The 22,553-nt window shown below is 48.3% G+C and overlaps 1 protein-coding gene across 4 annotated transcripts in view; it reads left to right on the top strand.

Annotated features, from left to right (window-relative positions):
* Positions 1–22,553, top strand: part of LOC112576460 (core-binding factor subunit beta-like) — a 55,514-nt gene that overhangs the window by 14,268 nt on the left and 18,693 nt on the right. For 3 of the 4 annotated variants that reach the window (XM_025258898.1, XM_025258894.1, XM_025258896.1), the window contains exons 3-5: positions 4,127–4,246; positions 15,387–15,503; positions 20,074–20,193. In XM_025258898.1, coding sequence (XP_025114683.1) covers positions 4,127–4,246; positions 15,387–15,503; positions 20,074–20,193 — 357 coding nt within the window. Of the gene's footprint in view, positions 1–4,126; positions 4,247–13,182; positions 13,720–15,386; positions 15,504–20,073; positions 20,194–22,553 lie in introns of those variants that run through there. The other variant, XM_025258897.1, reaches the window with a different exon arrangement.

The raw sequence follows: 22,553 nt of genomic DNA, 5'->3' as shown, positions 1-22,553 counted from the left end.
AAGTTGCGGCCGGGTGGCGCACACAGGTGTAGTCGTCAGGTGTGACGTGGCTGTCCCAACAACTGTCACCAAGCTCTACACTCCTCTCAAGAGGTGCTAAGTGTGTGTTCATTGAAACAGGTGTAAAGGATGTTAATTAGGACGCAATGCCAGACCATCAATTGACCGTTGTAACATTGCTGTCCCAGCTTTACTGTGGGAGTCGTCAGGCTGATGTCTCGGGTGGTTTGAGGTGTCAAGGTCGGTTTTGTTTGTGGTTTTTAGAAAACATTGGTTTCTAGGAAAGCAGGCAACAGATATTTGTGTGTCACCTGGAGTGTCGGGACCTTCTGATCGCGTGTGGTTCACATCCACGGACAGGGGACAGGGTCTTGGTGCCCGCTGTGGAACTCCGCTATATTTAGCCGCTGTGGAACTCTGCTATATTTAGCCGCTGTAGAACTCCGCTATATGTAGCCGCTGTGGAACTCCGCTATATTTAGCCGCTGTGGAACTCCGCTATATTTAGCCGCTGTGGAACTCCGCTATATTTAGCCGCTGTGGAACTCCGCTATATTTAGCCGCTGTGGAACTCCGCTATATTTAGCCGCTGTGGAACTCCGCTATATTTAGCCGCTGTGGAACTCCGCTATATTTAGCCGCTGTGGAACTCCGCTATATTTAGCCGCTGTGGAACTCCGCTATATTTAGCCGCTGTGGAACTCCGCTGCATCTACGATGTGTGTGTGAAGTTATGGAAAGCGTAACAACTATATAATAACGGCTGGTAAAACAGTTCGGGTGGACATGTCGCGGGTGCGTGAACACCGGGTTTTAGGCTGCTGTCCTTGGCTATCCCATCTGCTGAGTTCGGGTAGAATAACAAGGAAGAACATGGGTAGAGAACATGATGCCAGATTGCTAGGTAACCACTACGGCCTGTTATTGAACCTGTCTGTAGGCGAGGTGCTCAGGTATGTGACCTGTGTAGTACCCGTGTGTCGTCAGACGAGGTCTCACGGTCTGTCACCTGTGTCTTACCTGTCGGAGTGTCAGGATACTGTGGGTTGCCATCTGTGTGGCGCCTGTCGTCAGACTACACGTTACAGTGCGTCACCTGTGTGCTACCTGTTGTCGGGTGAGATTGTGATCTTACTTTTGTGATACCTGTCGTCGTCAGGACGGTCTACTACGGGTGTGTTACCTGTGACAGACAAACACATACGTACTCCAAGACATCAGACAAACACATCAGACACATAGACAAACACATACGTACTCCAACACATCAGACAAACACATCAGACACATAGACAAACACATACGTACTCCAACACTTCAGACAAACACATCAGTCCAAAACATCAGACACATAGACAAACACATACGTACTCCAACACATCAGACACATAGACAAACACATACGTACTCCAGCACTTCAGACAAACACATACGTACTCCAACACATCAGACAAACACATCAGACACATAGACAAACACATACGTACTCCAACACTTCAGACAAACACATCAGACACATAGACAAACACATACGTACTCCAACACTTCAGACAAACACATCAGTCCAACACATCAGACACATAGACAAACACATACGTACTCCAGCACTTCAGACAAACACATACGTACTCCAACACATCAGACACATAGACAAACACAAACGTACTCCAACACTTCAGACAAACACATCAGTCCAACACATCTGACATTGAGTGACAGAGAAAAGGAGACGAAGTAATGAAATGAAGACCCGGAATAAAAAGGAAGGAAGAGGGAAAGGAACAACGACTCATTGAGGGAGGTAGAGCAGTAGGTGGGTAACTGATGGCCAATGGGAATGGCAACTCGCAGTGACGTAGTGCTGGGTCAGGGTGCAAGATAGAACGTGTAGCAAGATTCGACGTTGAGGCAGGTGTGCTCATGCGTAGAAACTATGGATCTACTAGTGTTGTTGAATGGATTAGCAGACATTTTCGTGGTATTTTTCTAAATCAAAACCAATAATAAATCGTGAGTTTTATGTGTTTAGCTTTTTCATGTTATTTTTATTTAAATTTGACGTGTAGTTACTGTTTAGCAGACGATCAAACACCCACTCGCGCAGTGATATCAAACAAAAATAGTCCGCTATCCACATCACTTGCAAGCTATAATAATTTGAATCTAAAAGTTTCATTTGTTTATCAACTGTTAAATGTAACTTTGTAGTATTTTATTTCTTGTAAGGTTCGGTACATTCTCTTCGCATGCCTCGCTTCAACGTTCTATCTTGCTCAAAGTTCTATCTTGCTACACGGGCAGACAGAGAGAGAGAACAATGAAGTGTGAAGGGAGGGGATGTTCACACGACTGCTGATGGAATGAGGAGCAGGCAGCAGCCGACGTAGCAGGTGACAGTAAGAGCGAGGACATCCTACCCCCTCTACTCCCACACTCTCATCCCATCTCGCTGATCACTTTCATATACGTGCACTCTCTCACTTCCGGGGTCACACCGTGACCTCAGTTGCCTTTCCTGACAAACCAACTTATTCAGGGAAACATTCTCCCCGCCGCTCATCTCGGCATCTGTCAGTCGCTGTCTTCCTCCCTCGTACTTTGTGTGAGTGTGAATGTGTTTCTGTCAGTGCGTGTGTCTCTGTGTGTGTGAATTGTCCATGTGTGTGAATGTCTGCTTGTGTTGGAGTGTGTGAATGTCTACACTAGTCTACAGCTTCAGTCAGACAGGGACAGAGGGCGTGACTACAGAATGGCAGCATCTAGACCAGTGGTTCTTAACCTTGTTTGAGGTGCCGAACCCACAAGTTTCATCTGCACAGTCACCGAACCCTTCTTTAGTGTCATCACGAATTGCGGGTGTGTCTTGACCTCCGTGGTGGAGGCTCCGCCCCTAGGGTTCGATAGAACCCAGGTTAAGAACCACTGCACTAACTCACTAACAATCTTACTCACGGTGCTGTTTGTGTGTGTGTGAAGTAGTCTGCAATGTAGGTCACGGTTAAGGTGACCAGACGTTTCGGGGGCCAAAGCGGGACACGTGCCGATGATGGTGTCGTCACCGTCTAAAAACGCCGAAAAAAGTGATTTTTAAAGACAACCAGGACATTTGATGGACTTGCCAGAAAGCCAGAAAGCGGACATTGGGCGTCCTGCCCGATTAGCAGGCGGGACACGAGGTCAAAAGCGGGACGTCTGGTCACCTTAGTCACGGTGCTGCGTGAAGGCTGCAATGTAGGTCACGGCGCTGTGCGAATGTAGGTCACGGTGCTGTATGAAGGCTGCAATGTAGGTCACGACGCTGTACTCACACACAGGGTCGGAGCATCCCCATGCACGCTGCCGTCAGTGTCCGGCGACAGAGCGACACCTAGCAGGAAGTAAGACTCATTACCATGGCTGACTGCTGTCACAAGCACAGAGAATGATGTAATGGTGACAACACCACCAACATTTACAGTCACATGACTTACTGGCAAGGCTTGCCTGTCAGTGCCCCTCCCCCCACCCACCTGTCGTCTGTAGTGAATGTTTGTGTTTGTGTTTGTGTTTGTGTTGTTGTTGTCTTCAAGTTGTCCAGTAGCTGCTTGTCCCTGACGTCGCGCGCTACACGGGGAAACCATGTTTGTTTATCCTGTCACCTCCTACATACACACGTTTGTCTCTCGCTCCCTCTCCCCTTTCCCTACTTTGTCCACAATCTCCTCGCAATCTTTTGTGAGGGGGGGACAGCCCTATACCCCCCCCAGGTCCTACGCCACTGGTGGGAGAGAGAGAAGGTGTGAGTGAGTGTAGTGACTATTGTTATCACAGACTGTTACATCCTGTAATGTAGCTCTGTGCTTGTTACTGTAGTCAGCAGCAGCACGCGTACAGCGGTCAGTCACACGTGTCTAGTGTCCACAGTCCGTTGTTCATGTCACACGTGTGTCCACAGTCCGTTGTTCATGTCACACGTGTGTCCACAGTCCGTCGTTCATGTCACACGTGTGTCCACAGTCCGTTGTTCATGTCACGTGTCTTGTGTCCACAGTCCGTCGTTCATGTCACACGTGTGTCCACAGTCCGTGGTTCATGTGACACGTGTGTCCACAGTCTGTCGTTCATGTCACGTGTCTTCTGTCCACAGGCCTTCGTGGCGACTGGCACCAACCTCCAGCTGCAGTTCGCCGCCAACGCCTGGTCTGACCGTGCAGAAGATCGGGTATCTACCCGGGAGTTCGTCAACTTCGACAGAGAGCCGGGCAAGGTGCGTCTTCATGTTTGTGTGTGTCTGTCTCTGTCTCGCTGCATTTGTAGCCTTGTGGGGTTGGGGGGTGGTGGCTAGTGGGTACGAGAGATAACGGGCTTACCAGCCACCCCTTCACCACCCCAGCCTTTGCTTGAGGCGCTTGTCTGCTGCTGTAGCCATCCGAAATCTGCGGAGATGAGATCGTGCTTCACACAGTGCGCATGCGCAGGGGTGACGTGTAACGCATGCGCAGACTTTCTATTATTATTTTGTGTTAGCATACACTACATAAGCTTTCACTTGTGTTTGTAGCTACACAGCTCTAGACCTACGTTAAGTGCCATATACAAACACATGAACAGTCATGTTGCTGCACTCCCTCCTCACACAAATGGCGAACATCACTGGACAGCAGCGGGCAGGCTTGACATGCGCGTGAACGATACTTCCCTCATCTTCTCTCAGTGTGTGTGCGTGCGTGCGTTATCATGCTGTGCTTCTGTCGTGCTGTGCTGTCATCATACTGTGCTGCTGTCGTGCTGTGCTGTCATCATACTGTGCTGCTGTCGTGCCGTACTACTGTACTGTTATCATGCTGTACTGCTGTACTGTTATCATGCTGTACTGCTGTCATGCCGTACTACTGTACTGCTGTCGTGCTGTGCTGTCGTGCAGTGCTGCTGTCATGCCGTACTACTGTACTGTTATCATGTTGTACTGCTGTCATGCCGTACTACTGTACTGCTGTCGTGCAGTGCTGCTGTCATGCCGTACTACTGTACTGTTATCATGTTGTACTGCTGTCATGCTGTACTACTGTACTGCTGTCGTGCCGTACTACTGTACTGTTATCATGCTGTACTGCTGTCGTGCTGTGCTGTCGTGCAGTGCTGCTGTCGTGCCGTACTACTGTACTGTTATCATGTTGTACTGCTGTCATGCCGTACTACTGTACTGCTGTCGTGCTGTGCTGTCGTGCAGTGCTGCTGTCGTGCCGTACTACTGTACTGTTATCATACTGTACTGCTGTCCTGCCGTACTACTGTACTGTTATCATGCTGTACTGCTGTCATGCTGTCGTGCCGTACTACTGTACTGCTGTCGTGCTGTGCCGCAAGGATTAGCGCGGCTGGCGGCCTGTATCATCATTAGTGTGTACAACTGCTAGTCGCACTCGCCCTGCCCTCCACAAGCCGCCTGTGAGCAGCAGACGTCAGCAGCAAACAGCGGCATCTTGTCAGGAGGCTGGCGGCCGCTCCTTAGTCTTCCTCCCTTTATGTTCCGGAGTAACTGTTGACAAGGGGGCGCGCGCTCCTCCCCCCAACTCCCCTCCACTTCCCCACCCCTCTCTTCCTTCAGTGGCGCTGCTTCTTCATCTCCTCCCCTTTTTAGCAGTCGTCACCAGTCAGTAAGGGGACGATCCCCCTCCCCCCACTCACACGTACTCCATCTCCCTCCTCCTCCGATAGGTTACACAGCCGTTACATTGGAGGAGCAGGTGACTTAGCGCCTTCTGTGGACCGTGTCTTCTCCTTTCCTGGCCGTTGGCTGCGATGTGTCAGGTCGCCTCTTCTTGTCAGTTGTTCATGTTAGTGCACACGACGAGCTGAATTTGACACAAAATAAATAAACTGCAAGTTTTTTAAAGTAGAAAGCGCTCTGCACTCCTTGTTTCTGTCTCATTTTGCAGGATTCACCGCCCGTTATGCTCGGAGCTGTCAGGTCAATCTCTTTTTTCCAAATAATTACATAAAAATTGAGCGCGTCAGGTCTCGTGTCCGACATCAGCACTGGGCATGCGCGGAACATGTGAAGCTGCTGGGACTGGGGAGGGACATGGAGGACTGTGTGGACTGACCACATCTCTGTCTCTGATATTCGCGGTATTACAGCCACTCCATTGCCCGCGCTGGTGGCAGTGAGGGTCCTGACCCCTACATCACAATCCGACATCCCTTTAAACACCGGTGTCAGCAGCACTGCACTTGGCTGCACGACACACCTACGTTGTGCATGTTGTGTGCTGCACGTGCAGACTGACACGTGGTGCACCGAGGTGCAAGCGTTACACAACTGTGACGTCACAGCCTGGCTCACCTGACCGTAGTGTCACAGCCTGGCTCACCTGACCGTAGTGTCACAGCCTGGCTCACCTGACAGTAGTGTCACAGCCTGGCTCACCTGACAGTAGTGTCACAGCCTGGCTCACCTGACAGTAGTGTCACAGCCTGGCTCACCTGACAGTAGTGTCACAGCCTGGCTCACCTGACCTTCTACACCTGACAGTAGTGCCGTAGCCTGGCTCACCTGACCTTCTACACCTGACAGTAGTGCCGTAGCCTGGCTCACATGACAGTAGTGTCACAGCCTGGCTCACCTGACTTTCTACACCTGACAGTAGCGTCACAGCCTGGCGCTAACCTCCATGTACGGTGTGATGTTAGAGGAAGATTGCTGACCTCCTAATCAGGAAGAAAAGCAAAACAAAAGCAAACAACTGTGCGGACAACAAAATAGGGATTTGTTTCCTATCCTGTAGTGTCTCCGCGGATTATTGCATGTGTGACAGGCAGCACGCGCCCCACCACACCTGGCAACACGTCACGAGCTGGCAGCTACGCGTCACTCACTGTAGCCTGAGGTCGGGCGCGCAACACTCGCCAGTGAAAGTCAGGGTGGGCTGTTCGCATCCCGTCTAGACCACGCTGCTGCTGCTTTCTCTTGTCTGTCTCTCTGCACGTGGCCTGGTGCGAGTGCTGCTTACAAGCGGTAAACTTTACTCATGTAGCCGAGGTACGACTGACGAGAGGTGGCGCTGTGAAGGGTCAGTGCATTCCCCTGTTGTTGTAAAGAGAGGCTGACGTAGCATTCCTGACTGTGGGCATTTTCCTATGAGCAGGGTGCTGCACGTCTGCTCCTGTGATGTCGCTTTTCCTCACTTACCAACACTCACGTGCAAACACGTCTGTGTTGTGATGCAGTCACGCATATGCTAGTGCACGTGTCCTAATGTATGACCATGCAACTGTAATCATATTATTATATTGTGGGACAATAATTTACCGTCACAATTACAAGGGGCCCGGAGGCCCGTGAAGGCGCTCGGCGGCCCTGCTCGTGAGTACGATCATCCCCTCCCCCCTAAGCTTCCTTCTCTTATTTTATTGTCTTGCCTGGTGCCAGGCCTGACGAGAGGGGGGGGGGGACAGGGGGGTCTGGTGTACCCGGGCCCGCGGCTGTCAAGGGGGCCCGGCCTTGGTCAGTGGATTTTTTTTTTCTTCTTCTCCTTTACATTATATACTGGGAAAATAATTTACGATTTCAAGTACAAGGGGCCCGGAGAGGTCGTCTGTCCCGGGGCCCGGGCTGGCTCTCGGCGGCCCTGCCTGGTGCAGAGAAACGGAGAGATGCGGGGAGGTGTAGAGGAGGAGGTGTAACAGGTGTGCTGCACGGTGCACACGTCGTCAACAGCACGTTATTTCCGCAGAAAATAAATATCCCAGCATTCCTAGCGCTCTCCCGCGTGCCACAGGTGAGCGTCGTCACAAAGACCCGTTAGTGGGCGGGGCTACTGGCCACAGGTCAGGCTGACCTTTCACCCCCACCCCACGTTAGAGTGCGGGATGGACGGCTGCACCTTTACTCGTCGTTAGGAAGCGTGTCCGCCCTGCACAGCACAGAGGTTGCGTCAGGTCACCAACGGCAGCGCGACACGTGACCGCTGTGGGGACGGACAGCGAGCAGCAGCAGCAACTCTAGCCACCGCCATCTTGACGACCTCAAAGCCGCGCAGGTCGGAAAGAGTATCCGATGTGTGTGAGTAGATTTCGCAGCAAAGTAAAGTGCATCCAACCAGCGGTACAAACCTCACACAAATCCGAATCATCACAAGACAATTTGCCAAAGGGATGGGAAAAGGTAGAGGAGTGTAGGTCAGAGGTCACATCACGGGAGACAGGCTGGACTCTCCTGACTGCATGCGTGAGCTCAAACCCATGGCAACAGAATTGTTATTACCGTTATCAGTGCTATGTGTTATCCACTATCATTAATACCGATACGTATCACGGAGCTCATAGTTCACAGCTGTGCAGCACGAGGGATGTAGATGATGTTTGACGTGCACTTCTCGCTGTCGCCGGTCAATAAGTCCCTCCCTGCCCCTCCCACCAATAATTGTGTCTGAGAGTGGGAAACTCCTCACAGGTGACAAGCCATGACTTACCCACCGGATGGCCCCAGCTCTCTCTCTCTCTGTCCATACATTGACGACGACACCCACAGATAACCTGGCTGTGGTCAGCAGACAACAGCGCGCAAACCCCTTCTGACCCCGACTATAACATCGACCCGTCGCCATGGTAACCAAGAGATCGTCTCGCTTATGAGAAGTTGAGCGGTGTACGCGGGCAGGTAGGCAAGACTTGCAGTGTGGGGTGAGGGGTGGGACCGTGGGAGTGCTGTCCGGAGGATTAGTACCCACCTGACACCAGGACCGTACTGACTACCACTCACCACGCTCACAATGGCGGACCAGTCGCTGGCACTAGTCTCTTGCCCAACGCAGTCAGCAAGGATTTCGCCTTTCTGCGACCTGATGCTGCTGGTGCTGCGAGACCAGGGCGGCTGCTTGGGCTGATGTTGAGATAAAGATGCAAAAAGAGTCCGGGAAACCCCTAGGGCCAGGGACGGAAAGAAGGCAAGAGCAGGGCACAATTCCTGCATTATTCCACATTATTTATTCAGCCTTGCGTGTAATAGCCAAATCGCATAAGCCTGCAAAGGTGGAAAAGACTTGTTCAAACATGGCAATCGAAAGCTTACTTATCGTCTGGATCTTGGGGATGAAGAGAGTGTTTAAACTTCTCTACAGTTACGCCACAGTGGCCTCGCACCTTGCGCAGCCTCCTCAGTGACCCATCACCAGGCAGGCCCGCCATCCAGCCACACAGCCCGACACAAAAGACGTCAGCGGCGACGGCAACTGTAGGGGATGGGAGTGGAGGGGTGGTGGAGAGCTAAGAGGACAACCTATGGGGTGGGGTGGGGGAATAAGACCGCCTGCAAAAACAAGAGCAGGAAGGCAAAGCATCCCGCAGACACGTGTTGACGACAAGAGGCCAGACAGGAACTGGAGGACGGCAGCACAGACGGTCCAGAAAACGCTGGCCACAAGTCCGCAGACTTGCTAGGCATGAAGTAGCGCTGGTGTCCTAACAGGCTCTTGTCTCTCATTGCCGCCTCCACCGCCCCAACTGCCACTGCCCAGATCCACTCTGTAACCACCCCACCCGACCCACCCCTACACACACACTGCTTTCGTGAAATGTACAGGAGCCGCAAAGGGATGAGCCACTAGTATTTGCCTCCCTACTCGTCAGGGGACAGTGATACAGATAGTCGTCAGGCACTGGTTATACGGCTAGTCTGACAGGCAGCGAGAGGTCTGGTGGCTAGTTGTACGGCTAGTCTGACAGGCAGCGAGAGGTTTGGTGGCTAGTTGCACGGCTAGTCTGACAAAGGTCCTGTAGTTGACTGCTTGGCCTAACCATAGCTTGATATCTGTGTCACGAGAGGTGGATGCATCTTCAACAATTAACTTATGTTTTTGTCGTACACACCGAGGGCTAAACGATGGCTGTGGTAGCGTTGGCTGTGGGAGGAGAGTGTTTACTGTAGTGAAGCTGCCAAGTCAAGCTCAACAGATATGGTCACGTTACTTCAAGTCTCATTTCACAAAAGGTAGCTAAGCCTAAATATATCATTATTGTAATATTTGTAGCCACATTCACGCACACTTATTACAAGCAAACACCCGGAAACAACTCGCAAACAATAAAAACTGTCTTTGAGATGAATAGTGACTTTTGGTAGTGACGTGAATAGCAAGTGTCTGTGTTCACGTCACTAGTGATTTGCTGTATTGGTGTGATTGTAACCTCCTGTGTTCACGTCACTAGTGATTTGCTGTATTGGTGTGATTGTAACCTGTGTTCACGTCACTAGTGATTTGCTGTATTGGTGTGATTGTAACCTCCTGTGTTCACGTCACTAGTGATTTGCTGTATTGGTGTGATTGTAACCTCCTGTGTTCACGTCACTAGTGATTTGCTGTATTGGTGTGATTGTAACCTTCTGTGTTCACGTGAATAGTAAGGTTCAGTATTTACACGTAATTGTTTTCAGAGATGGCGTGTTGTAGTGTAGTGTGAACTAAATAATGTTTGACCATCAGGACTTTGTAACATCAACAGTGTGTGTGTGTGTGTACAGGAGACTGGTGTGTAGTGTGTGTGTAGTGTGTGTGTGTGTCTATGAACTAAATAATGTTTGACCATCAGGACTTTGTAACATCAACAGTGTGTGTGTGTGTACAGGAGACTGGTGTGTAGTGTGTGTGTAGTGTGTGTGTGTGTCTATGAACTAAATAATGTTTGACCATCAGGACTTTGTAACATCAACAGTGTGTGTGTGTACAGGAGACTGGTGTGTAGTGTGTAGTGTAGTGTGTGTGTCTATGAACTAAATAATGTTTGACCATGACGGACTTTGTAACAACAACAATGTGTGTATATCCTCGTCTGAGCCATTACAACTCTCCTTTATCTGACAGGGTTGATGTTGAGGTCGGGGGTCCCTGGGTGGGGAGGGGGAGAGGAGAGAATGAGAGGGAGAGAACGCCTTTGACCAGACACGAAGTTTCTACTTGGAGTGTGCATGCGAGTCCAGTGAGGCCTGGGTGTGATGCTGACCTCACGACCGACAGCTGTCCGTACCCGCCGACACACTCTCGGTACACCACATTTTTTGCTACGCATGTCACCATCCCCTCTTCTCGACCAAACAACCCCCTCCCCCAGAGCAGAGACAAAGACTGGAGAGGCAGTAACTAAGGACAGACCAAGACTGCTGTCAAGCATCTGACCGACAGCCCTTCGGCTCCCTCCGGAGACGAGCGGTCCGGTAGCGCAACGGTTAGCGCCTGTCACCAATACAGTGAAGGTTGGCTGCCCTGAGTTCATTTCCCGTCTCGGGCACGCTGTTCTTTCTCTGCACTTGACATCTGTTTACAGGGCTGGCTGCTTGCCGTGATATAGCCTGTTGCTGGCACGGCGTAAAACACTATTCCCCCCGCCCTTCCGGAGACTGCTGGTCATTGGTGACATCTGTATGCTAGCAGGCGAGGTCACTCCACCCTTCTCCTCTCACCTCCCGCGCTCCTGGTGTGTCACAGACACACGCTGATGATGCACTCAGCCTAGACAACAGACACAGACTACAGATATAGACACTGAGTGTCAGTTGACAGCTGGAGGTCTGGAGCTTTCTTACACCCACAGCAAAGAGCTGTTGCTGCGACCAACATGAACAACTGCAACAAGTCACGTGACGTGACTGTGACACGAGGAGAGGGCACTGGTGACCATTTAGAGACTAAGGGGCTAGTGTAGAATGTCACCTGTCTGTGAACAGCCTACGTGTGTGACTACAACATCTGTGGGATGAAAACACGACACAGTACAGCAGCTCACGATGACGCAGCTGATAGTTTAGTTGCTGGCCTCAGGCCACCTCACACCGGACCCTGTGGTCCCTACAGACACACGCACAGCCCTACATCCAGCTCTGCTGTCAACGGTCAGCACCGAGACAGTGTCCGCTCAATGTTGACAGCACAGCAGGTCGCAGGCTATGGCCGCCTATCGTGTCCCCACTGAGCAGCTCGCGGGCTGTGACGATGTCTGACGACCCGTCCAAGAGGTCAGGCTGTTGAAGAGGAGCGTGTTGCAGACCGTGGGAGCATCACCAACGTGCCCCAGAAGGCAGCTGGGGGTTACCCGCTGCCCCAGTCAATAACTGGAGGTCACAGTCCCCTTGGGAAGAGTCGGCGACAGACATCGGTGACATCGGTCAAGGGTTGGTGGAGGGATGGAGGAGCTTGACGACGCCACTGTTCGTGTCTAGGCTCGTGCACTTTACCCACGAGGTTATGGGGCCAGGTCACAAGAAAGGGGAAGGAAGCCTGAGATGTCAGCATTCATTGAGAGACGAGTTTTTGTAGGCCAGACACTTGCTGCCCGAGCTTCTTTGTATGGACTGAGGGCCACAGAGTTATGTGGGTCAGTCGTGTGTCTACCAGCAGCACACATGTGGGTCAGTCGTGTGTCTACCAGCACCACAGATGTGGGTCAGTCTGGACAAAGCTCTCAACATGCAGTTACAAAGGTCGGTCAACGATTTCTGTCTCATTAACTAGGTCATCCTATGGAGGAGTACTGCTTGCATCAGCCGAATGAAGCAGCTGAACCAGTCCGCCGCCCTGTGAAGCATCACACAAACCACGGTTAGTTACTACACCAAAGGAAAGGAAGCTGCAGCAGCCAAGAAGTAGTAGTAGCTTTAACCATATTGTATGACAGGAAGACAGGACGCTTATGTTACCATGAGACACAAGACAGTCAGCCACATTCTTTTGCTGTGTGAGATCTGCAATACTGAAGCACTTTAGGGATTGGACTGAGGTATTCAGCATCTTGGGAGCACTTGGGTACTGAAGTACCGTGGGAACCGAGGTGATTGTAGCATGTTTGCAGCTCCAGCGTTTCACCCGTGAGGTACTGTTTGTTTCGTAAGTGACACAAGGAGACCAGGGGGCCAGTGGTCAGCGGAAGTCCGCGGTGTGACTGCCATGCCGCACGCTACTGGAGCCACCTCCTTTGCTGTCCACTCACCTGGTTACTTCATGGTTACTTCGCGTAGCCAGCTTTTCCCAACTCTTCGAGTCTCCCCTTGGTGTATGGGCAGGAGGGTTAACAGTAAGTGAGGACAGTGATTGGCACCGCTAGTCACGTGCCGACCCTTCCGGCTACTGACCTTGACGTCCCCACCTGGGAGGAGGACCACTTGGCGGCGCGTGTCGTTTGACATCCGTCCCGGCAAAGGGGACGAGCTATGGGGCCAACACGTCACCGCCAGAAGCTGGACACGGAGCTGTAAGGGCGCAACAAGAGACAAGGACGTTAGCGAGGGCTTTCCCCGTGTCTCCGACCAAACGCTTGCAGCCAAGAAGGTGTCCCCCTCCCTACGGCAGCCCTGACCTGCCATCAGTAGAAAGGGAGGAAACACTCCTGTAACCTTACTTACGCTTTCGCCTGAAATTAGGTCGCGACCCTTCCCGACCCGCTACTTGGCCTCAAAAGTGGGTGAGGGAGGCACCCGGCAGCCAACAGGAAGACAAGACTGCGGAAACAACCTGCCCGCCTGCTGGTGGTGACGCCATGTTGCCTTGGGAGGAAGGGGGGAGGGCGAAAGAAGTAATTAAGACTCGCAGTGGACGCAGTCAGACTGCCGGAGTCTGGGCAGGTGACACCAGGCGTACAGTGGTCACCGCCATCTCAGCTCTCTGCCAGGCTACCCTCACAGCAGCAGGGAATGGCACTCTGTGGATGCCTTGCAGAGGAAGTGGGCCTGCGCGACTTCCTGTACCACAGGTGCACTGCACTAATCTCGCTGCCTTTACTATCTGTGCATCAGTTTCAATGTAGCTCCATGAAAAAGGCGCAGTTATATGTCCACCACAGTTCTTTCAACATTCTATGTGCGTGAGAGAGAGCGAGAAACAGAACAGATAAGTGTGATCACAAACTAATATCCCTGGACAGCTGGCAGACGATATTTTTCCAGCTAACTGCTAAAACGAGGCATGATACAAGAAAGCTTCCGGTTTAGTCACGTTCTTTGTTACGGCTCGCCGAGACTAACAGCGGAGAACTTCGCAAGAGGCTAAGTGTTGGTCTCGGCAGACAGACAGCAGTCCACCTACACATGTCCGTGGTGTGATGTATGATGTATCTGAGATCACTTCTTTGCTGTGAGGGCTGTTTCATTCACCAGTGATAGCGCTCGAGCTGTAGCAGGGACCAACATGATATTCAGTCTCTATGGCAGTAGTGCTTTACGTCCTTGCCGGTCACCTGACATTCTTCCTGTAGGTATTCAGAAACCGGCTAACAATAAGAAGAGCACCGGAGCTGCTAGTCATCAATGTCATCAAGCTCTCTTCCTTTCCCAGCTTGCCCTGGGAACCACCTGGGCGTTCCTCTGCCTCCTGTCGCAGCTGTAGGCATTTCCCCTGTAGAGAGACCCAGCCTGTCTGAGGGTTATAGGTGCATGGCAGTTTAGTCTTTGGCTTACTGGTCACCTTAGCAAGTGCAAGTGCATCTGCAAGAACCAGAAAAGAAGAGAATAGATACAAAGGCAGGTGACTGCTGGCTTGATGAACTCGTCCATGAAAGGCTTGACAGAACACTGTGACTGACACAGTTCTCTTGAGAGTAAGCTGATAAATGTGGAGCAGGTTTGGGAAGGTGAAATAAAATAGACAAGTGTCTTGTTTGATGCTACATCTTCACAGTTCTATTATCCTAATCTTGCCACGTTCATGTGCAAAGTAAGCACACATCCAGTACAAACAACAAACAGGATGTTACTTGATGCCTGAATGAATGCACAAATACTTTGCTATAGCGCTATATGCATGTATTTTTTTCTCACTAGAAAAGTGTATTGTCTGAATAAAATTTTGTGTCACTCTAAAAGGTAATGGAAATGGAATGTTTATGGTTATGTTTACCACTGGTTTAAAGTAAGACAGCAGCAGAATACACACCAGTTAGACTACTATGTGTGCTTTAGATCAGTGGCCAGACTTCTGAAAGGTATTTTGAAATGCTGTCCACTAGTGAGCAGCACCTGATTTATCATCATTCCCTAAACCAGAGAAAGCTTTACTGATTTATCATCATGTCTTACACTGGGTGAGCAACTTGAATTGTCTGTCACAAGAGCAGACTCTGGGACCTTAACCTGTACCTAAGACATTCTGCCTAGCATGACAGGGTAGATTGCCCAGCTGAAATAGTCCAAGAATAAATGAATGTATCATGCATACCACAGAAGCAAAATGCCCAAACTCAAGCACTTCACTTAAAAACCGTCTTAAGTCTGAATGATGTTGCTTCCATATCAAGATGTGTTCAGTTGTGGCCATATTATTCGTCCAGATACTTGATTTGAATCAAGTGTCATTTTGGTCATTGTACAGAACCTAAACTTTATTGGCAAATTTTAGTTAAACACCAAATTTTATCTGTTGCAGGTCCACTTGAAATCCCAGTTTATTCTGAACGGTGTTTGTGTGGTTTGGAGGGGATGGATAGACCTCGTTCGCTTAGATGGCATTGGATGTCTTGAGTTTGATGATGAGAGAGCAGAGGTATGCATTTTCACTACGTTTAAGTGTTTCATGGTACAGTCAAGAATATATCTTGCCAATTGCAAACTCAAGCAAAAAAAAAAAAAATCCCAATAAGCTTTACCGAACTATTTCCTATTTTAGAATATGTGCTTGCTAAGGCTGTCCAATATCCATTATTGGTTTGAGAAAGTTTTGGCCAGCAGATAAGCAGCATTCTGTAAATACTTGTAGTGTGCGCCAGGTGGATGGCTTTGATAATGTGTTGTCATGTGCCCTCATTCTCAATACTTGAGATCCAGCTAACCCTACACCTTCTGTCTGCTGTCACTGTCAAGTGCTGACCTCCAAACTAAATTTTGAAATCTTGCTGGCCTTGCCAAGATGAACCAACAATACATTGCTTCTCAACAGTGTCCACCCAAAAGAAGAGAACACCTGGAGGCACATCATGTCAACATTTTTTTTAATCAAGACTTTCATAATCTCCAGTTCTCCACCTGAAAGGCTGATATTTCAGATGATATTTCAGATGGTAACTTTGTTCACCAACCAGTCTCATCTCGTTAATTTTCAGTTAACCTTAAAAAGACATCCTTATATATCTCCTAAGTTGTTTTAGCTTTTCTAAAACCTACTAAATAATACTTGACAAGGAATCTTGTTAATGATGTCTCAGAACAATATCACAACTTTTATAGCTGTTTTGGCTGTTATAGTGATCAATAGTTCAAGGCCTTATTTTTATCTTAGCAGTTTGCAAGAGTTTTTCTTTCCAGGACAAGGACAAAGGGTCCAAAGTCACGGCTCTACCAGAGATGCCAAAGAAAGGGAAAAGTATAAAATAAGAATCCCCAACTGGGATCTTTCATCACATACACCAACTGATGCAAATCTCCTGAAATGATAAAAAAAAAAAATTTTGAGGATTAATGCAGTCTGCCTTGTGCGTGACAATAGTCATCACATAGCCTTTACTCATTGCACATTAATGCAATAGCAGTCAGAATCACCCACTGCCCTGCAAGTTCATTTAGTAATGTTCAAATCATTTTTCGAAATGAGTTGCTTTGGTGACACAATTTTCATATAGGACTACAAAATGAAAAGGCAGCAAGCTCCTAGCACCACAAGCAGTCATCTGTGAAAGTGCAAGCAAACCAGGACGCATGAAAACAAACGGAGTTTCTACTTGCAGCATCCAACTGGCAATGATAACAATAGGTGCAGCATTTGACTGGCAATGAAAATGACATCTGCAGGAAAACCTTACAGCACTTAATTACCCAGTTACAGCCTATGTAACCCAGGTTAAACACAGCTATGTGTTTGCAAAAATGGCAATCATATAAATGAAACTAGAAACTATTGTGATCCTACTGGAGTCTATAAACAGCTCATTAAAGACAAGTGAAAAAAAGGACAACAGTATTCAGAATGTTCAAACAGCAGAGCAGCAGTTACCCACATTCCTCCTTTCTTCTTCTCCCTGCCAATGATGAAAACTAACCCACAGTTTGGCAGAAATATCTTTGTTTTCAAACTGTTATCAGTTATTAGTGCCATTAACATGATCAATCAACACAAATATTGACGCTGACGGTGTGAGGTGAGGACTTCTTAGGAAGAGCGTTAACATATCAGACGATACATTCAGGAGTAATAGTGTGTGACCAACCACATCATGCAGAGAATGAGCTTGCCAAATTGCTTGATGCAGACCTTACCTGTCAGGCACTTCTGCACACAAACATCAAGAGAGGCAACAAAGGAAATACAGGAAGGTGAATTCGGACATCAAAGAGATAACATAGAGACAGCAGTTTAAAATTCAAGTTTCTCAGTCTTTCCACATTTCCCAAAAACCGTATTGGCTTGAGTAGACCCCCCCCCCCCCAACCTGCCAAAAATATGTTAAGAAAATAAAGATGTTTGCTGCAATACCAGTCATTAAAAACCATTCATGTTGCTTGTTCTCTCTACACACACACTAATAACATAGCAGACTTTCACAGGGATAACTGACGATAAATGGAATTTGTTTGTGGACCAATTTTAGCAGATAGACACTTCTGTATGACACAAATTCCTTCAAGGATAAGCAAGTCTGACAAACTATACACAATCTTGTAAGAATCCTTTTACTTTCTTATGAAAGCCATGTTTGAAGATGTTTGGCAAAGTAGCAAGTGGGTGGTGACAGGTGGAATTGCTGAGGAATTCTGTCCACTTACTCTGTTGTTAATATTGATTTGCAATTAGGCAAGCACAAATAATGTGCATTTTGTCTGTGGCAGCTGTTCTCTGTGCCAGGCAATAGAATTTTATCACTGGCTTATTTATGATGCAAACAGAACTCCACAGACAAGAGCGTCAATATGGCACTCACAAATCACACCCTACCCTCTCTCACTTTGTCGTCAGGTTTCTTGACATGCTCTAAAAGCACATGAATACTAATGTAGTGGTAGACTGTGGCTAAATACTGATAATGAAACATACTTCACTTGAGTACAGTTACTAAGTTATGCATGAGGCAGATCAGACAGCATCCCCTTTTCTTGCCCTTCCCCTCAAAAACCCCCAACCCCCCTTCCAGAGAAACCCACAATGTGATGCTGCGGCAAGTTGTTGAAATGTGTGAAACCACAGGGCATATGGCTGCATGATTCACAATTTTCCACAAAAATGTTATTGCCACCACAGATGTGGTTAAACTTGGCCTCAGTAAATAAACTTGCCTCCCCTTGCATCTTAATGCTTTTTGGCTGTTTTCCTCTTCTTTGTCCTATTGTATTGTTAATTTTGTGATCAATCATGATTATCATCAATTTGGAAGTGAGAGAGAGAGAGCCAATCTGTGGGGATGTTCTCTCTCTTTCAGAAGGGAGTGGGTGGAGGGAATGGTGAGCAAGTAGCTTTTCTTAGTCACTTAATCATATTAGTCATCACTCTTTAAGTCTTTCTTCTCCTTTGTGAGGTGTCTGGCCTAAGAAGGTGGCAGATGAAGCCAAGACAGGGAGGGATGAGAGGAAAGAAGTTGTGAGCACTGCCCAGTGAATGATAGGCCACAACATCTGGGGGCACTCTGGTGACAAGTCCCTCCCCAGCACATCCCAGAAGCTTCTTCCTTTATCATCATCTTGCCAGATCATGAAAGAGCCTGCCAGAAACACAAGCAATGGCTAATTTATTCAGAAACAATCTTCCAGACCACAGACTATGGTGTGAACGGGTGTGGGGGATGAAGCAGAAGGTGCAGGGGGATGAGAGAAAGGCTCCCTGCTCAGACCTCCTCTAACCTGGCGGCCTACCCGTCTTAGCCCAGTGTACTGCAGCCAGAACAAGGGAGATAAACGCTGTAAGCCTGGCCTCTGCTTCTCTGCAGGCAGGGTTCTCTGGGTGAGGAGCTGTACCCACGTAGCACTCAGTCTGGTCATGTCTAGGCTTTTTGTGTTTGGGGGAAGGGTTGGTAAAAACCCTCTCATCTTTATCCTCAAGTTGTCAGGGTGCTTGCATGGCTCCATCTCGACCCTCACACTAGTCTAAGAGCTGCAGCTTCCCCATTTTCTCTTCCATTTTTCTGGAGGGTCCCACTAGCCTGCCTCTCTTGTTCCTTCCATCTGCCACTTCCTTGGCAAGAAAGTGTCTAAGACAATGGGAACAAAGGAGTGAGAAGGCAGGAGAAAAAGTCTTGGGAGAGATTGGGGGGCTGCCCACCTTCCCCCACCCCAGTGGGTGTGCAGCACATGTTTACCAACAGGCCCTGTCAGATGGCCTGCCAGGCAAACACAGCTCATAAAATTCATAACTGGAGGCTGGCAAAACAAGAAAATTAAACTTTTAGCAGACAATGGGAACAAAAAGACAAAGAAAAAATCAATAGGCAAGTGGGAACCTAGCTGTTGCTCAGCTGTCTACTCTTTCTGCCACCTTTATTAGGCAGGTCCTGTAATCTCCCCCTACTTCCAACAACTGCTGCCATAGGAGACATATGCATCTGGGCTATGGGCACCGTGGGTTCATTACAATGGCCAAACCAATTAAAAGCTGCTTTGTTAGCTTTCTTAGCTAGGCAGCTGATGATATTTTTTTCTAATTCTGCTTCCTTTCTTCTTGCACGAGGCCTGCATGGCCTTTGTAGTAGTGTGGGTCTCCTCTGGTCTCTCAGCTGCCCTACCCTACGCCCTCTTGTAATCGCAGGCCGTCTAATCATCAACAGCCTTCTCATTTGTTTAATTACATACAACACAACAGGTGATGGAAGCCCTTTTCTTCCAAGATGTTGGAAGGGGTTCTCCCAGACTTCTGAGAAATGGCCCGAAGCTTTTGTTACGTTCTCTAGCGCCACTTGCCACAGTAATAGGCCGCGTGCCCCGCATGCCCCGCGCTGGCCTGCACTTGCTGCACCTGGACCTGGCCATCCTCCTCCAAACAATCGCCTCTTCCTAGTGAACAAAAAGTTTCCCAGATTAAACCTGACACCATGATTTATGCTTGCAGCATGAAAAACAACTGGCATATTGCATGCTTCAAAATGAATAATATTGAATTGAAGTAGAACTCACGTGGGCGTCTGTTCTTTCCACAGGCTGAAGATGCCTTGCTACGAGAACAGATTGAAGAATACAACAGACGGCTGAGAGAGTTTGAGGAGCGACAGCGACAGTACCGACAAGAACAGGAGCGCCAAGCCGAGTCAGAGGCAGAGGTAGTGCAGGCTTTGTTAAGAATTGCAGAACCCCCCTCACACCCGCTCACTCAACCACCTCCCTGATCCACCACACATTAACATAGTTCACAAAATCTTTCTGTTGTTGGAAAAACTTTTTTTCCCAAAATGTGATGTGTGCTACCATATGTGAAGCTCATCTTACTGAAAGTGCCTCTTTAATGAAGGCTTGCAAGTAGTAAAGCTGCAAACATGAAGCACAAACTTCAACCCCCAGTGTCCATAAGCTGGTGAGTCACCTCATACTAGTTATGCCTATTTTTGCAATCACTTCTTTTTGTAAGAAAATGTAGAGAGTGTGAAAAGCATACAGATCTATCAATGATTAATAGGACTACTGGCAACAACTGGGAAGATGAGAGTAGAACTGGAAACTGAGAAAGGTGCAAAATGCAAACCTCAGCACATGCACACATTCACAGGTGTGAGCATATTTAATGCATCATGTCAAACTGCATGTTCAAAGTACATGTCTACACCTTTTTCCACCACTTAAACATGATGAATGCAAATATTGGCTTTGCTTGTTTCATCTTTCTCAAGGCACCTAACATCCCTTATAATTGGGAGTGAATGCCTTATAATGCTTTCTTGTTTCCAACAAATGCCTGTACAGATTCTTAAAATATCTTGTTGAAAAAATTGTTTTTGTTTTTGCATTTTAAAGTCTTGATCTCTGTTGTCATGTCTGTATTATAGGCTGCCTTTGGGAAATGAGATATGCTTCATAGCATTGTACTGGATCCTGTGTGGAGACAGTTGCAAAATGCATGCTTTTCTTGGTCTGAATTCAAATCCTTATTTCTCATTTTCTCACCATCTATCTTTATGAGTTGAATCTACTTTGAATTATTAAATATCATTTTGAATGTTAAACAAGAGCATAGAAGATCAACACAGCAAAATCTTGTGAACTGAATGATTACCAGTTAAGAAATGTATACAGTATAAAAATACTGCATGGCACAGCCAGCTATAATTCTAGTCAATCACTTGGATGCATTCACATGCTGCTCAATCAAGCGATTTCAGTTTTCTAATCACGTTAAGATGTGAAATTGAATTATTCTCAAAGTTTTAATGTTCAAATTTTACATTTTATTATAGCAGTTTTATTTTGCGTTCAGTTGTGATATTGTTGCAAACTATGGCTTGACTTCTGGTCTTCTGTTCTGCTTGTATTTCAAGTGCTCCAGTCTGTCATTATTAAAGTGAAAAAGCACTATTCAAATGGTGTTTTGTTTTGCATGATCCTCTTCTTTGTGGTCTTTCACTGCATGTCTTCTTTTGCATGAAAACTTCAACTGTCGCTTTAAGGGAAACAATGGGTTGGGTGGTGCTTTTGTGTTGTCTTTTTATTTATCAATATATTTTAGGAGCTCTGCATTTTTGTGTGTAAAAGAGATCCATGGGGACTGTGAGGACTGTAGTAGGGAAACAATACCGACCTGAGCCACGGGTCGGAGTGGCAGCGAGCCTGGAGACCCAGGCATGGTGTGAGAGAGAGATGACGGGGTGCACAGCAGCATCAAGTTGTTGTTGGCTTGTGTGGGTGTGCTGCACTGCTGCACTGGGTGGTGTGCTGGCCTGTCTCCACACTTGTCGTCCTCGTGCCTGCAGCCGCTTGTTGCTCGTGTCGCCTGCAATCGATAGGCGGGGCTGAGAGTGACTTCCCCTGCCGGTCGTCTGCCTCACCTCGCTCCTGACATTCTCCTGGGACCTGCGCTGTGAGCCCACTTTTCTCTTCTAAACTCACTGAAACCTTTGCAGCATTTTCTACTACTTGGCTACAGTCCGTTTGCTGGGTGACTTGTTACTGCATGTAACTCAGAATGTTTGTGTGTGTGTGTGGATGATGTCCGAAAAGTGTCGTCTGCGTAACCAGTGGACGCTTCAGCGTGACATTGCCCTCTGCTGAGTTCCTGTCGGCCAGCGCCACATTCAAAGTCTTGTTTAACATACGAAGTTTACATGCAAATTCCACCAAAAAATGTTTTCCCCATGTTGCCTTGTGGTGTCGTGGCTGCCTGCCGTCTGTGTGCGTTGCTGGCCTCGCCATCTCTTGCAGTCGTGGCGGCAATGGCTGCCACCACTCGCACCTCGCACCAGCTGTGACTGATAAGACTAGCGGTGTCAATGCAGCGTCAACAAAGGATTTCATTTCACCAGGAAGCAGAGCTTGGTGCCACTGTATCTTTGAGAGAAAGATAAAGCCGAGCAACCGTGATGGTGGTGTAACTAAGTTGTAACATGTCCATGCTCGGACAGTCTGTTCATGGCCGTGTAAGTAGCGCAAAGACTGTCCGTGTGGACACTAGACATTATATAGAAGTCTAACA

This window comes from Pomacea canaliculata, linkage group LG12, assembly GCF_003073045.1.
Source record: "Pomacea canaliculata isolate SZHN2017 linkage group LG12, ASM307304v1, whole genome shotgun sequence".
NCBI classification, from domain to species: Eukaryota; Metazoa; Mollusca; class Gastropoda; order Architaenioglossa; family Ampullariidae; genus Pomacea; species Pomacea canaliculata.
This window is presented reverse-complemented; position numbering and strand designations above follow the sequence as displayed.